At 39.0% G+C, this 18391-nt stretch overlaps 1 protein-coding gene across 1 annotated transcript in view; it reads right to left on the reverse strand.

Moving 5' to 3' along the window:
• The window catches only part of prkcaa (protein kinase C, alpha, a), a 124538-nt gene extending 109040 nt beyond the window's left edge, over positions 1–15498 (reverse strand). Inside the window, exons 1-2 of the mRNA XM_086033249.1 lie at positions 15169–15498; positions 12444–12475 (exon numbers count right to left, since the gene is read on the reverse strand). Coding sequence (XP_085889375.1) covers positions 12444–12475; positions 15169–15335 — 199 coding nt within the window. The 5' untranslated portion in view covers positions 15336–15498. The remainder of the gene's footprint in view (positions 1–12443; positions 12476–15168) is intronic.
• Between the last annotated feature and the right edge of the window lie 2893 nt (positions 15499–18391).

Genomic DNA, 18391 nt, shown 5'->3' on the forward strand with positions numbered 1-18391 from the left:
AGGTCCGACATTAACAGCAGTCCACTGATGCTGGCCCGACCGGGCTAACCGGTACAAATTTCATAAATAAATGCACTGTATACTTCTGTTACTTTGGTGCTGTATAAATGAAATAAAGTTTCGTTGCTCCATTCACTTACAGTACACACATCACAGAGACATCAGTCTATACGGTCGCATACACGCATAATGCAAACATCCATCTATTTTCTATTGCGCTTGTCTGTCATTAAGGTCACGGTGGAGCTGCAATCTGGCCCAGCTGACTTCGGGGGGAAGGGCAGTGCACACCCTTGACTGGTCACCAGTCAGTAACAGGGCACAATGTTAATATCGCTGCCCATGTACAAACAAACACTGTAAATCATTTTATTTGCATACTGTATACAGTACATAAACTTGTGTGTATTTCTATGTCCATAAACGTTGGTATGTCCATTCCCATAAATTGTAGTACACTAAATGGAAATACCAGCCCGACAGTGGGGGAGAGGGCTCCAGGGACCTCATGGCTGGCTACTAACATGATTGAATAATTTAATCTCATTTCCATTTTTTTTTTTTTCTGACAGCACTGTCACTGCAATACAAAGATCGATTTATTGGATCCATAATACACATACTGTACAAGCATGAAAGCAAACCCATCTTCATAAGAATTGACTTCAAACTGTGTTGATTGTGAAATATAATTTTACTCTATGTCTCTCCAGCATCTTTGGATCAGATATGAAAGCCTAGAATGGCATGGGGAGATGAGAGTGAACCTCCTTTTTTTTTAATCTCATCATCATCATAATAGGAAAATATGGAGTGTTGTGCAATCAGTAAGACCTCAACAGGGATGCTAATGGAGAATTGGTTCTGGTGGGCTTTTGCAAAATGATGACATCAAACCTGCACATCTGACACTGGCATAAAGTTGGAGTCATGGCGGGGAAGACAAGACAGTCCAAAGGCTTTTTTCCAGTACTCAAAGAAGCATAACAGTTACCGGTTCGACATATAACACACTGTAAACATCTGACATTCTCCTCTTCCATCTAATGATACAAAAAAATTTGGGGGGGAGTCAGGGGTTGTCACATGCACACAGTGTAAAAGTCCATTCACAACACAATATATTTGTTTTTCTAACAAAATACCCGTGAGCAAGACATTGAACCTACAACAATCTTTAATTTCGCACATGATTTATCTGTGAAGTGAATTTGTTTATGCACAAGTGTCAAAATTGGATTCCATGGTTGCAATGCATGTTCAAAGAAAATTCATGAGAGAAGTAGTTTAATTTGCCAAAGGGGACCACTATTTTTTTTTAAGTAGTCCCTCCATGAGACCTTGTGTTTGACTCACTAAAGGGCTATAAAGGACAAAACTCGTCTCATGAATTTTAAATGATAAGAGCTTAGATGTGGTTGGACAGAGATGTGATTCAGAATCAATAAAGAAACCAAAAAAAAATTAAAAATCAAAAAGACAGAAATTCAAAGCCTCAATAATGAGTGTTAATTAAAAAAAAAAATCTTAGATGGGCACATCGACATCTTTGTGCCTAATTTAGTCAATACATTAATGGAATGAATGCACATCATCACATCATTTAGCTTCACCAAGTGACAGGCCGTTGTACCAGGTTTCAGTATCGGGACATTTTCAGGAGATGAAATAGGTCACTAGGTATGTGCAGAGCTGCAATTAACGATTATTTCAATAAACGATTAATCTGTCGATTATAACTTCAATGAATCAATGAAAGAGAGAGGTGTACAAAAAGTTATCGGTTCGGAGAAGCAGGAAGTTATCGGCTATCATATCTGTGAAAAAAAAAATGTTATTGTGCAGGCCCAATAAATTTCAACAACATCTGGTCCTCAGAGCTGTAACCTCACTGGATTTCCAAAGAGTGCCACACAGTAAGATAAAATCCAGGGTTTAATTTGACAGGCCAGTCGGGTCAGTGTAATAATGTATGACAATGTAGACAATCCATCTTTGGGACCGAGCAGCTCCGACAGAAGCCTACTTTGCTTGCAGACAAATGTGAGGATTTGAAAACTGTTGATGTAACAGCATCGAGTCACCAGTGCAGGCAAGGATTGTACTCTTCTGCCCATATAAAGCCCAATAATTAATCCGCGCAAAACGGGCATTCTTACGACACGCAAATGACAAAACAGGTGGCTCCATTCATGAAAAACGGACTAATTGAGTCCTTCATTCAAGTAGGCTACCGTTAAGCCCCCATTAAGTACTAATGCGGTAATTCTGACCCTCCAAACATAACCATCGTTCTACTGAGGGGTGAATAAACCCCAAGTACAGAGCTGTGTTCATCTAAATGCATCTTTACCATGACGGCGGCCATTAGAGATTAGAGAGTATGATAGGTCAAGTAACCTGACCTGACCTTATTAAAGCCGCCTGAAAGTACTCTCTGGGGATGTGTTGGCTGGGTCTTCACTTGCTTTTGATCAATACACATACGTTGTTGACGCATCTTTTGTTGACGACTGAAAAAAATGGTTGTATGTAATAATTTATACGTTTACATATATAGGATACACAGTATTGTTTACTAATTAGTAGAAAACTGACACATTTGGGGAATAAATTGGATCCATGGTAAAGCAAAAAAAAAACGTCCTGTTCTAGTGTACCATTGGAAGTTTGATTGAAAGTTCTTTATTGATTGTTGGTAGTAGACGGAAATCAGAGCCCAACCAATAATACGTTTTTTGAGGCCGATGCCAATATCCATCCATCCTTTATCTATACCGCTTATATATTTGTTTCCCAAAAAAATCCTATAGCCAAATAATCGGTGAAAAAATGTAAACAATATATAATGAATAAAACTACTTCTTTGCTGGTCCCTTAAAGCTTACAACAATGAAGTTTTGAATTACAGCAGAACTGTTTTACAATACTTTCGCATTAAATGGTGACTTTATCTTTATATTCAGGCCATAAATGTGTCCAGGATATAAGCAACATAATGAGTGAAGTTACTGGAAAAACATGCATAGACATTGCCATGTATTGTTAACTAAATAAATATACAACATATAATAATTTCAGTAGCAACACATTAATAATGTACTCTAAGCATTAAAATAAACATTGTAAACATATATACAGTACACTTATATAAATTGCATCTTAATGGGCATATGAGAGGATGGCAAAGAATGCCATTCACAGACAAAAATGTTCTGGCCGCCATCTCATTTCTCTCATTTATTGACTTCATGTCCATTGCTACATAACATTTATTATTTTTTCTTTTTTTTTTTTTTTTACTGTTTCATGAAAAAATTAGGAATATATCGGTGTTTAATCAGCAAAACTCTGGCCTCCATGGACTGGTCGCCAATAAATAGCAGGCATATATATTATTACATTATATATTTACATTATATTGACAATCATTCACGCTCACACCTGGACAATAAACAATTTAGTCATCCTAACATGCATGTTTTATAAATGTAGTAGAACGGCAAGGACAAGCAGAGCAACCACGGTGAGGACAGTCTTACTCCACAGAGGAGAGCCAGAAGCAAGTTTCAAAGTCTAAGCCTCGGGACTATGAGGCCTTCGCTGTGACCACTAGGCCAAGTCAAGCCAAATAAAGGACCTCATATCCGCACAGGCAGCTGTGTCTCTGACAATTTGCTATCTAACAGACCATGGGAGACTCTTATAACAGCAGGAACATGGGCATCCCCTCACTGGGCTTCTTACTCAGCTGGGTCGTCCTGCACTGAAAGCCTCTCATCAAACAGTGACAACATGACAGGCCCATACCAGTCTGAGCCTGCAGTCCAGCGAGTGTTTATCAAAGTGTGGTCGGGGTTTCTGCAGAGATTCACAAGGTGATCATATACAGAATCAGCGAGATGACACCGTTGCAAATACCACTGTGCCTATACTCACTCTATGAGCACAGCCAAATAGGCTGGCAACTATGACGCAAACACTACCTACACTACACACATTTCTCTCAAATGCACATAGAGAATTGAGGTGATAAATAATGCATCTGCCATGATGGCTGAGTCTCTTCTTAATGCGGCTGAATTGATTAGTGAGGAACAGGAAGAGACGTGAGAGGCTTTCGGGGAAATCCAAACGGCACGGCAAATTTGGTAAGGTCTCTCCTGGTTTGAATAGTTTTAAGCAAGAATGTTCTTGATTGCTTTATTTTAAATCATCATATGGATGTTTGAAGATAATATACTGTATAAGTTTCAATTAACTAAAAAACGTAAACAACTCTACTAAACCAAATTAATGTACGCATCAATTTCAAAGCCAGTCAATGGTTACCTTTCCCCATCGAGATATATATATATATATATATATATATATATATATATATATATATCTGGCATACAGGAGGTGCAGTGTTTTATTCCCTCTTGTTCCCACATGTTGTGTGAAGCTATTAGTAGATGAGAGAGCGGTGCAAGCAAATGTCATCAAAATTTGAATCTGAAAGTGCTCTCATGAGCGTTCAGAAGCAATGCTACAGTTAGGACCAGCTTTCACTGTTAAAACCTGTAAAGCAAATTTCATTTTTAAGTATCAACACTGAACATTAGGTGTTTTGAAGTAGCAGTTCTTGAAGGAAGGAACACGCCTTAAAGCCGACCAGCAGAGGTTAAGTAATACATATTGTATGTCGCAAGACAAAGCTCCAATATAATCACACAATGGTCATCTAAAAAAAAAAAAAAAAAGTATGTCCCTGTAAACAGAGCTGCCACTATGCACAGCAGCGTTCCTCTTTGAGGGACAGAGGAGCAACTTTAAATATAGACTCTGTTGATCTCTGCCTCCTTCTCTCACTCCCTTGTAAACACATACACATGTACAAATGCACATTTACATTGTGCGGCTCTGCTTTACGAATGTTCTATCTTGATGCCGGAGCCAAGCAAGCAGTTGGAAGATCTTAACTCCAGGAACTCTGTCATATTATGTTACTGCCAAAAAGCAGAGATATGAATGCCGAATGGACCACGTGTGCTAATTTCCGCTGTTTAAACGGCAAGTGATGAAAGGATCTGACAAGCGGGAAAGTGAAGCTCCATAGGGAGGCAGAGAAAATGCACAAAGTGATGCTCAGGGCTTCTAACAACTATCAACATTGCTCCACTGTGGATGTCGCAGAGCATACGGGCAGCATGGATTCAAAGGGCCAAATAATTATTCATGATTTGTTGGCAGAAACCATGAGGGGGGGATGTTCAAGCTTCGGCTTTATGTGACGTTTAAATCTTTTTCTTTTTATTTTTTCTATCAAATTCATTAACATCCCACAAACCTCCTGACCAGAGGTAATACTCATATTTTTCTATATTAAAAGGCAATATTTGTGAATTCAGATACTTGGAATAAATGGAATTGGAATTTAATAAGGTGAAAAATATTAAAAGATGCACATTTTTTGCATTTCTTAAGAGAGAATAAATTAGCACCGCAACTGAAGACTTTCTTGATTTAAAAAAAAAAATGTTTTCTGTGTAATTAAAACTTAATTTCTATGCCTTAAATTCATCAAAATTTTGGAAAAGCAGTGTTTTCAGTGGTTTAAAGACTGATCCCCAGCCACTGTGCCACAGCATTTAGTTTGTCATGAGATATCATCAGGTGTGTGAAAATAATCATTTATGTATGACAAATAATATCATCTACAGTCTCTATACCAGCATCGACAGGCAGAACAATTACCGTAAATGCTCCTCTACTAGATGACAGAAGGGACATAATTCATGCAGATTTTTGAGTAAATTGAGACAAGATCGTCTTTATTTCAATAAGTATAGTTTTTGTGACATTATTGTTTGATGGTGTGCCGTGACAGGCTCAATAAAAATTGTTTTACTGTCGAGAGATCATACAGGCAAATTGATGCTTATGGTGTTTGGAAAAAAAGGATATTAAGGCTCTTGGACTTACTGTAGCTGCAGTTTTTGATATGTACAAACAAAGTAACATGAGTTTTGATGTTTGTCTATTTGCTGATGTGCTGTAGCCTCAAAGATTGTTCATCTAATCACAAAGTTTATCAATAACTAAGGCCAATTGTGCCTAATGCTGTATTTTATAGCAGCATAGTACAACTGCGAACATTAAATCACCTTCTTTACATGGCTTAGCAATAAGAGAAGAGCACGGTTTGCTGTGATGCGGGATCTGGACCAATACGCAGATATTACATGGAAGTTGAAGAGTAAAAAGTCTTTCTCAAAGAAAATACAAAGTAACTACAGAGATCAGAACCGGAGGAAATCTGACTGGGAGAGACCTTGCATCCTCACGCGAAGAAAGTTTGATGTCACTCAAGCTTATAAAACTGTTAAGACATCAGGTGTATATGACATAATAAAGGACAAAGCACAAAAGGAACATAGCAACTAGCAAATCACGTAACAACCAGTCGTGACATTTCTTTTCTTTTCTTTTTTTTCTGGCTTAGATTTTTGACCATGTGAAAGCAAAATCAGGAGGGGAAACAGATGATCCATGAGTTGGTGCGAGAAGGCGGATTACACCCTGGGCTGGACGCCAGCAGAGTAGAGAGTTTTCAAAACCATCAACTGATTCAGAAAAAAAAAAAGATTGGTATCAAGGAAAGTGAACAATATGTGTAATGCAACGTTGGAGGCAAACGCAATGTCTAAAATGTGACCTTGTGTTTCTTTGTTTTTATATAGATTAAAAAGATACCTTAAGACACTGTAATTATTTTTGCACAAATCTGCTTGCCCTTTGAGAATTTGAGTTATTAATGCGTTTCAGACGGTAACATTAAATGTATACTTTGCTAGAGGAACTTGCGCATGCTGATGTGCTCTGGTTTAGAAAAGTGTCGTTCAGTGTTTACAAAATAATAATTCATAAACATCCACTTCGAGATCCTCTCTTTATAGCTTGTCTTTTTGCTCTCCGGCAGCCAAAATGACACCATTTGTACTCATTTTTATTTAAAAACAGACCGATATGAGCAGCCCTCAACTCACACTAGTGTTGGCTGTCTGTGTACTTGTATTTAGAAGGAAACGTGTGTGTGCTTGTGACAAAAAAAACTATCATGCACAATTGTTTCCTCCGTCGACAAGCTGTATTGCAGCTTCAGGATGAAGCAAAGGAAATGGACCAAGTTACTGTTTGAACAAGTTACCAATGCAACAGTATCAGGTAAAGGAAGAATGTGTGTTCCAAGCACATGAATACTCAAGGCGTTTACCTTTCAACTGTCAACACAGGCCGTAGCTGACTATTCTGAGTATAGTTCAAACACTGAGCAGCTCTTAGCCATGTGTATCAATCGCATAGAACAACTGTACTGACTTTGACATTTGTCAAGCTTTTGGAATAACCGCAGACGACACGCATGACTATAAGAGTGATCATCTTTGCCCGTATATATTACAATCATTACTTAACTGATGTTAATGTTTTCCGTTATAAAGGAAAGGGGCCATATGCGATGACACTACTTGGGTTGGGCATCGATGACCGAGAATCGAGTGGAACCGGGACTAACATTCCGGTTCTCCCGGACTCGTTAGGATTCAAAATGTCGGTGCTAGATTTTGATTCCTAGTTAGCTGTACATCGTTTGAATTTGGACAATTGTGCATCCAGTTCTTCAATTCAGTTTCGGTTTCTAACAATTCTCGATTACGGTTCTTAAAAAAAAAAAAAGGGGGAGCTAACCAGGTTTTTTTTTTGGACAAATCGTATGAACTTTTCTGTTCTTTCATTTCAAACAGCACTGCGTACAATTACCACAAATACCTACAAAGCAGCAGTTTCATTGGTTATTATGATTTAAACTTCAGACATTTCATTTTACTAGCGAGAAAAAAAGGAAAAAGTGGAGAAAATGAGCAATAGTTTAGTAGCTGATCACAATGGTGCAACCCGCTGTTACAAAAGTAAGTGCTTGCTACCTGCCGGTACTTCAAACAGAAGGAATAAAAACATTTTTTTCTGTATTTGTGAGATGTTCTCTTTTTGTGCATTACATTGTATGAAGCTGTATGAAGATGACAAGCCACTAAACATGTGGAAACGCTACTAAAAACTCCTTAGAATTATAACGTCATGTCTTGAAATAAACACTGACTGAAAAGTTTGTGCAAGCACTTCACACAACTCTCGTTATTGTTGCTTTAAGAACGGCAGCCACCAGGCCTACCAGACAGCTACTGTAGCACTACTTCACATCTAGATAAGAATGTTTAGTTGGATCTAAATAAAAACAGACCAAGGGAGAGAACTACTGGAGGGTAATTGTGCCGAGGGACGTAATCTAAGCGCACAGAAGCAGAAACAGCAGCAGCAGCAGGCCAAGGCTTTGAAACATGACTCGGCAGGAAAAGTAGCCAAGAGTTGATGGACAGATTGTTCACAAGGCAGATAGCATCTAGACATGTTGTTTCCACAACATTTCAATGTTAGTGTCATGTGTGCACGCTTCAGCGTTAGCGACATTTCAATAGGCTCATTTTCATGTCTGGTGTCAAGCTCTTAGTATTAGCCAGCACTTTTTCTGCGCCAATTGTCGAAATTAAAGTCAAAGGTGAGCAGGAGCCTATCCCAGATGACTTCGGGCAGTTCACCAGCCAATTGCAGGGCACACTGCTCTCAATGCAGATAAAACTGAACTCGTGTTGTTTACTTCCTCTCGAGCAGTTGCTTGGAAAAATGGTGACAACAGACAGGCAGGATAATGTGTTGGTTTGAATGAAAAGCTCTCAAGGAGCACAATCAGTACGTTTCTAAAAAGCGAAAGGTTTTACTTGTGTTTTAATGCAGGAATAAGCTTTGTTTCTCTTATGATAATAATTTTAAAAATCGAGCCACCCATTTTACCTATTTATGACTGTGATGATGTGTTATATATCAATTCTTCTGCTCAGAATCTGCGGATGTTGGACAGTACATATCATGGAGCTCTGAGGTTTAGCATGAACTGGGGATTTCCCACTCACATTGTACCTTGTACTCTGAATCAGTCGAGCTGCTTTGATTACAAGTCGTCTTCGACCTGGGTGTGTTTTCATTTACAAATCAATTCTAGGCTACATCTCAGAGTACCTTCCTTCTATGTTGAACGAGAAGCATATCTAACTGGTTTTGGAATGTGGGAGGTACCCGGAGTACCAGGCGAGACTAAGCCAAGACAGTGAGGCACAGGTGCTAACCACAAAACCACCATGCATGCTCTTAATATTAGCTAATGTGTTTTTTTGTTTGTTTTTCTTTTTTTAAATGGAGCAAGTGATTGCCTAGTTAGAAAAAAATAGTTTCAGATTTTAATTTAGGTTACTAGGTTTAGGGATGTGTTGCAGTAAAATGGATTGTACTACTCGTCTGAAACTAGTAGATTACCTATTTAATCAGTCTCAACTAGTTTAAAGGCTGAAGAGAAATATGATGGGAAGCTGAGCATCATCGATTAATCTAAAAAATATTGAAAAAAAGAGTTTATTGAAATGATACAGAGTATAGTTATTAATCGAACCAATTTTTTCTTTAAATAAATTTAGTCGAATTCTCATCCCTTGCAAATTCCCAATTGTGGTACTTTATTGTATTTTGACTTTGTCCATGAGCAACCTGAAGCTCACAAATGCCAACCGATAAAAAACCCTATCATGAACATATGTTCAATAATGACTAATTAACACAAAAACCTAATCTATTTTGTGAAAAAAGCCAAAAAGGAAACTCATCAAAATGGCCTGCTTATGACACTGTGACCACAAATGTGATGTAATGTGGCACAATCCCTATTTTTAGCAAAAGGACATTTACGGGATGAAAATGAAATGTCAATCCTGTTACAGAAATGTCACCCTCCCGTTTAGCACCTTGTCATTTTTCGAGCAGTGACTGGAGACCGCCTGGCTCTGCTGGAGCACCTGACCTCCATTTTATAATGGTGCCTCAGCCTTAATAATTTATGGCTCAACAGATCTTACAAAGTGAGGACCTTTCCTACATTTAAAAGTTGCAACGGAAATGATCGCCTCTTGATTTGGTGGGCATTATTTATTCAACATGTCTGGAAAGGGAATTTATGAAAAGTGAAGAAGACGTGGGTAGTTGAGATTCATTTTTCTATCTTGGGCTAGGTCTAGGTATCACAGTGGACTAGTGGGTCGCATTTCTGCTTTACAGTTGAGAGGTTCTGGCTTCTAATCTTGCCCCCTTCCTAGGTGAAGTTTGCTGGTCTACTTCATGCTTGCATGAGTTTTGCCTGGTACTCTGTGGCTTTCTTCCACATCCAAAAACCATGCATGTTAGATTAAATGAACACCCTAAATTGTCTTTTGAATGTGAGTTGAAACAAGGCATTCTGATTAATATTGTGTTTGTGAAATATGAAAAATCCACCCATTTATAGGGGGCGGCCATTTTGTCACTTTTGCTGACTGAAAATGACATCACTGTTGGTCAGGGCTCAGGTAACGACCAATAAAATTTCAGTTGACAGAAGTGACAATGGCTGCCCCCTGAGATGGCTAAAAACGGGTCTATTTTGCTGCTTAACTCATATTACACAAACGCAATATTAATCAGAATTCCTCGTTTCAACTAGTGGGCTTGCATAGGACATATTCTGGAAAAAGTTAGGTTTGGGTTGACTTCCTCTTTAAGGGCTCAGGAGGCAGCAAGTGTCATGGCTCACCTGTTTTCACCATGACGCTTCCTTCTATGTTTATTGGAATGATGTGTTAAGCTAAGACCTGTGAATGTGTCACTGTTGCTGACACTCTCATAAGAAAAGCTCCCAATTACTAAGGTCAAATTTCTGGCAAGGTGTTTATCCTTTATGTCGACAACAGAGATGGGCGTCTTGTCTGAACAGTTCGTTATGAGCGACCCACCAATAATCCTGCATGCTTTGCACCTGGTTACACCTGCTTCAAGTGAACTGTGACACCAGGCACTCTTGTTGTACATTTAGGAAGATGGCGATGTTGAAAAAAATGAAACAACGGATGCCGGCGTTGACAATGATTGGGTGAGTGGTGATTGGAATGCAGTGTTAACAGCATTTAGATGAGAGATTTGTGTTCGCAAATGAATGCCATAAACATTTTATTTTATTTGATCAAAGTAAAAAAAAAAAAAAGAAAGAAATCAAATGTACCTATGGTTGAATTCCATTCATTGGAGAGGATTAGGATTGGCAGACAACTGTTTATATAAAGTGTCACAGTTGACATTGCAAGTCAGAGCACAAACCAAACATGAAGTCGAAGGAGATTCTGTGCAAGGCAACAAATGCAACAAGGCTGTGTGGTGCCGTCATCTATGTTGTGAAGCCATGGGGGCAAAAAAGTAGTACTATACTTTGGCGCTGATGATTGCGTCTCAATCAGTTTGCTGGCTAAAGAAGTGGAAGACATAACAAACATGTAGATAACTAGCCCCAAAATATAAAATCATTTGTATAAAATGTCTGAAATCAAGATATTTGTTTAGTTACAAATGTAACAGGGTGACCCCCCCCAAAAAAACAGGAATTTTCTAATGCATTCGTACAGGAGGACGTCATCTGCTGGCTGTAATTTTTAAAACATGAAAATTGCATCATTGTTTCTTAAATGGCATGTTTTAAGGTTTCAATTGCTATGAACTAAATATTTTTCTTCCATCGCTCTTGGTTTTATTGGATTGTTAAAAAGTTTGTGGAAAAACACATAAGCATTTTTTTCAACTAAAAAATCTAAAAGTGGCAATTAACTGACCATCAATTTTTCATGTGGTCAAAAGAAACGTCAAATGCTAGCACAAACTGCATGAGACACCAGTGAAAGCAATACTGCTTCTTAATCGCACTTGAAAAAAATGTTATCATTGCTCCAAACAGACTTTGAGAAATCTCTCACATCCGAGGAAAACTTCTTTGAGGTGACAACACATGTAGAAGTGCAAGAGGACTCCATTCTGCTGGAGGAGCATGATGGACAAGCATCGCTGGCATGTTTCTCTATTTTATTATTTCTCAAATTGCATCAGTATGTTACGCGTTTTCTGCTCCACTTCCTGCCAAATTCAGCTCTTGCCATACGACAACATGGTGGAAACAATGTTGATTGAGGCCCACATCCTTCTGACCACATGTTTTGTGGTTGTAGGAACAATAAACACTGTCCAGGTTGTAGGAAAACAATAGTTCCATGCCTACAGAACTGCAAACTAAATATGAGGTGGGTGTAAATATTGTCAAGATTTTTCTGAATGTTATGCCAAATTTGCTATGTTTGCATCGTTACTTTCTACATGACCACTTATTTAACCACACAGACCACTGGGCCTAATCCCCTTCACATGCACGCACACCCACACATTTACATGCAAATAAACACGACATCTTTGAATAAGACAGAAATGAAGTCAATTCGGTTTACCTTGGCACTGAAATCCTTGTTTTCCAAAGCCCCTGCGAAGGAAAAAAAAGCCGTATTAAATCAGTTGACCATTTCCACTCACAAAATCAGCCAGCTCTTTCTATTTCATCAGAACAATAAATATTATTATGTGAGGGGCAACACTTTGCATAGCGTGAAACACATAAACAATCATGGCTGGCAGTCTTTTAAAACTAACGCTACCCCTAGCCTTACTATACATTACTATACTATATTACGATAGCGAGCATTCACCACTAGACTACAAAGTCCAGGGATTCCACTGTGCACACATTCAGCATTCTTTGAGTCTGGAATGGTTTTCATGCAGAGAACTGGAGCAGGGTGATTCCTGGCAGACTCGCTAAAAAGTCCAGTCCAGTCCGCTTAGCTGCATGATGTTGTGTTAGTGAGTCCCTCCCAGAAAACAAAGTGGACTCTCACAGCTTCGACTGATACTGAAGGGTATTGCAACAAGTTGTAGTCTGTAACCGCAGGACATGTTTGGCTCCCTGGACTACGGACTAAGGAGTGCCATTAGGCAGTGCACATGCCCTGCTGTAAAACTGTCAAGGTCATAAACTGAAAGTAGTAAAGGCCATGAGCTCATACTTGCACCTGCAACAGTGGATGACTGTGAACATAGATGGAAAACTCTGAGGTTGAACACAACATGTTAAGAAAGACTGGTCAATTTCTTTAAATTTAAAAAACAAATCCAGCAGGAAATAATGATTCATATACTGTACATTTGTACTAATATTCGGACATGTAAAAATGCTCTAATACGACCACACTAATACCACTTCACCATGCAGACATGTACCTTGCGGGGTAGAAGCCATGTCAGCCATGCAGAGACTGGCAGACATGGCCGCATCCATGTAAACATGGATGACAACACTTTTAGCCTGCAAACTATGCTCTGCAAAATAGATGATGAACTCCGCTCTGATGGCAAGCATGTTGGGCTCGTCCCACTCATCGCTGACTAATGTAAACATTCCCACATCCAGTTACATTGTAACATGTTACACTAATATGACCATTTTTTGGTAACAGTCTAACTTTGCATTACTTGATGGGTGGAACAGGCAGTGCAGAGAGAGACCTAACTATTTTAACACAAAGGTATTAAAAAAAAATAATCTAATCAAATTTCCATGCTCCCTTTAATGAACATTTTTACATCCTTAACTGTCATAAGTGTGAAAACTAATTAACTGCTGTATAATTAAGCTAAAACAAACAGCTGCCTTTTTTAATGAAAACTAACTGAAACTACATCTCATGTTTAAAAGACTAACTAAAATAACTATAATTATCGCAAAGATGTCCTTCGTTTTCATCTTTGCCAATCAATATCATGCATGACCTTCCGAGGGTTAATTTTAAATGTATTTAAATGTATTTATGTTGGTCATTTCTTGATATTAAATTACACACTAAAACAAGCGACTTCTCAAGTTCTCCATTTCCTCAATTTGAAACAATGTTGTGTTGCGCTCGGCTGGTGCCACTGTGTAACGTGACTGAATCCTGTCCGCTGATTCACAGAACGAGGACTTTCATCACTTCCTCAGACTTTGCAGCCAATCAATGGGCCCATTTGTGTTTTCTTTTGAGACAGCATTAATACGCCATAATGTAAAATTGCACATTGTAAAATCAACGTCGACGATCTCCCAAATCTACAAACGCGAGTTAGCTGAGCAGCACTTTCATTGTATAAAAGTACGGTATCTCCCAGATGATAAAAAGTGAGAGACCCCTTCACTAATCCATCAGTGACAGAACACATTGAAAATGTGTGATACAGGTAGGAAAGTGAAGAAGATTACTGCATTTGTCTTGGATGTGAGCCTCTTCACATCAAGACTTACCAAAGCTCAATTTCCACTCCAGTGTACATTATACGAATACGAATTTCATTTGTTATGTCTACTTGCTGTCACTTTAGCCAGATGTGACTGAACAGCCAAGACAGAATCAACTTTCGACGATGCAATAATGTATTTTCGGTTCTATGGTTAGCATCGCACTTTTCCCTTAACAAAACTTACAATAAAACACTTTATAGTAGTATAGTCACCTTCGTTCGAACTAGCTGGGTGGACAGTCTCTGTACTTTTGCACATGGGATGCTTTCCATATTTTCATCTCACAAACTACTCCATATGGCCCTGTTCAAAGAAAATGATTCCACTGCAACAGTCTTCTGTATAATATCTCTCAATTGTGCACGTGCGATAAAAAAAAACAGAATTGTAGTATGCCTCAATGTATGCCTCAGCAAGGGAAATCTATTGGACTCATCAGAAATGCGCATCAGATTTATGGCAGGAAACATTGCAGGAAATGTCTGTAATGCTGAATTTCTATAACTTTTACTTTCTTATGACTTCGAAGCAAAAAGGAACTTCCCTAGTGGAATACAAACTGTACATGCAAGCAAGGTTTACACATATTGAGGGCTTGAAAGAGGACAATAAACAAAACAGCCCTTCCCATATGGCTCGAGGATCCCTGAGGAAGTCTAGTTTTTGACAGCTCAGTCGACAAGGTGGTGAGATAGATTTCCAGGATCAGGTGGGGAGAAGTTACAAACTGAAGTTGCGTAACATCATGGAGGAAGGATCGTGGGCGCAAAGTTGCAATCCAATATGCAACAGGCTGCATGTGTGGAGGTGGCCGGGAAGGGTGGAGGCGGAGACGGATGGCTTACCAGATGAAGTCCGTGCAGTGGCTGCAGAAAGTCGGTTGCTTGAAGAACCTGGCTGTAAACTTGTGGTTCTTCACTTCGTGGACGTTTTTCTGCCTCAGGGCGCCTTTGCGAGCAAACCTATTCGCCACGTCCTCGGTAGACGACTCGTTCAAACTTGTATCGGCCATGTTGAACACAAGCAAGCTCCGTGTCGCTGTGTTCCTAGTAACTGTGTCTTGCTTGAGGCTGAGTAGGGAGCCAGCAGAGAGACACGCTGTGGACTTGGTGAGTACGAGTGAGTGAGGGCTTTCCCGGTCTGTGGCTGCCACTGGGCTGCGCCGCTGTCAGCGAGTCAGCTCCGAGCGCCGTCAAATAAACCACGGTCGAACACAAACCCTACATCCGGTATTACCTTCAAAGTAAGAGTATCTGAATTTCTCCAACGGCGCACGAGAAGCAGAGCCCACCCAATGCATAAGATAACTGTGCTCAGGGCCCCACGACGCGACCATTAGGAGGCCCCCCAATGCCAATAAACTGTCAACAGAGCCCAGTGTTTTATTTCATTATTTGACTTTGTATTTTTTGAGTAGGATCATCCCAGAACTGAAGGTCATTTTTTGTTCTCATTCTGAACTTTCATGTAATTCATGTACAAAACCTGTGTAAATTAAAGTTGTCCTTAGACAAACTGTAACTGGCACTGTAGTAAAAGGAATTCCTTAATCTATCATTTGCTATTCCATTTATCTTTAGCGGAGTCAAGTAGTTCAGGGAACTGGAGCATATCCCATCAGACTTCCGGTAAAAGGCCGATGACACTCTGGACTGGTCGCGTCAGGCATAAAGCACATAGTAGGTTATAGAGACAGACAATCATTCATGCTCACATTCACACCCTCACAAATGTTGAACTGAACCCACAATGCCTAAACCAGATTAATGCGAACGTACCACTATAGACACATTGATTTGCAAATATAACACTGGTAAACACATTTTTACTACCTTTTTTAATCAGAGATGCAAGTAAACTTTTATAGTTGTTGTTTTTTGAGCTTATTCCAAATCCGCCCTTGTTTTTTCTCAAGCACATCAGGTTTTCATAATACATAATAACCCCCCCCCCCCCCCAAGAAAAAAAACAGGCCCCAACTTTCAATACACATAATTTCTTTTTCTTTTTTTTTTTTTCGGGAATCAAATGCAACTTGAGGTATAGCTACTTTATTGTGTTTAGAACATCACATTAAAACATTTTACTCAGTGGCATTTTCTTCTTCAGAAATCCATTTCAAATTTACAAATCCAAATCTTCTTTCGGGGGCTGATTTTTTGGGGGGATCACTCTGTAAAAATAATAATATGTAATATAGTAATTAATTTAATAATATTTATTAATTAAAGGTTAGATTCAGAAACAGGTGGATTTTTTCTTAAACCTCATAGGTATAAATTACAACTCATGGTAAAATCCGTATTGCACAAGCTTTTAACAAACAACATGAAAATATCTCAAAACATGATGTGATGGAAAAAAAAGGAAAGACATTTTTACATCAGTGTCAAAAAATATGCTTCTGAGCGATCTCTGATTCAAAATTTGCTGTTGATGATCTTAATTTTAAAATACCAAACAGTTCTTGATTACCCTATAAAGAATTGCTTTTTTTTATCTCATAACCCTCCATCTTGAGGACCAACTTTCCTATCAAATTTTTAGCACCTTGTTTCGGGCTCCTATGTTCAGTTTCATCATTGTTTATTTACTGTATTTGCTTGAAAACGTATCATTTTAAATCTATTTTCGTACATTTTAAGTTATCCGTATGTATCGAAGTGATTTTATTTATTGTTTATTCGAGCTGACTTTGGGGAAGAGGCAGGGTACACCCTGAACTGGTTGCTTGACAATTAGCACATATAGGCATACAACCATTCACACTCACATTCACATCTATAGACAATTTACAGTCCTAACCTACCATACACATTTGGAGAATGTGAGAAGAAACCTACACAGGCATGCGGAAAACATGCCAAGTCCACACAGGAAAGCTGGAGCCCAGATTCAAACCCATGAACACTGCACTGTGCCTAGTTTTATCTCAACCCAAACTAATAAACCAGATGACACTACTATCACTAACACTATATGTATTTAGTATTGCACTTAAGTGTTTTATCCCTTGGAATGTTGTGTAAATCAACGCCTGTCCTCTCCGGTAACACTGCTGCAATTAGTTCATAGTAGTTGTATGATCGATCGATCAATATTCAGTATTATTGGCAGCGGGTCCCAAATCTAATTTTAAATCGTAGGGCCCCATAAAAGCATGGTCTGGCTAGCTCTGACTAGAAGTGCTACCTTGGCAACAATGAATGCTCCTTATCACACAGAATTACAGTACATACAGTGATGCTCGTGTTATTTATTATTAGATTTTTTTTTTTTAAAGAAGAAAAAAAGTCTATTTTTAAAAAAATATTGAGTAAAGGTACACGATCAGTTTTCAAATGTAGGGTGTAAAAGTAAAAAGTCATATAAAAACCTACCTGGAAATTTTATTTGAGTACCTTGACAAAGAATTTAGTTACACATTGCGTTATATGAGGACACCTATAAAGCTACCGATCCAGGGCGCGCGACTTTTACTTTGAAGACAAACATCTTCGTTGTGTGTGTCAAGAGCACAAACTCTTGATTGTGGCGTGGTCTCCATCTCAGCCTTCCCGTTGTCATGATACACAGCAGTGGTTGGGACAGGGTCCACGATCCAGCCCTGGGAGTGCTGTATGAGGACGCCATCGTGCGGGAAAACAGAGAATTACATTGTTTGAACCTTTCACTGATTTGAGGTGAAAGGTCGTGAGACCTTCCAAGAAGAACATGAAAAACTGCAATCGGAATAATCATGAAATATTTGGTGCTGTTGGATTAACAGTGTTGGATTAACAGTGTTGGATTAACGGTGGCAGCACCACAGTCCAATCAATTTACCGTGCATGTTTTTGGAATGTGGGAGGAAACCGGAGTACCCAGAGGAAACCCACGCAGGCACGGGGAGAACATGCAAACTCCACACGGGGAGGCCGGAGCCGGGATCGAACCCACGACCTCTGAGCTGTGAGGCGGACATGCTAACCAGTCGACCACCGTGCCGCCATATATATATATATATATATATATATATATATATATATACACACACATAATATATATATACACACACATAATATATAT

This window comes from Filicampus tigris, chromosome 6 (genome assembly GCF_054856515.1).
Source record: "Filicampus tigris isolate MCC_2025a chromosome 6, RoL_Ftig_1.0, whole genome shotgun sequence".
Classification (NCBI taxonomy): Eukaryota; Metazoa; Chordata; class Actinopteri; order Syngnathiformes; family Syngnathidae; genus Filicampus; species Filicampus tigris.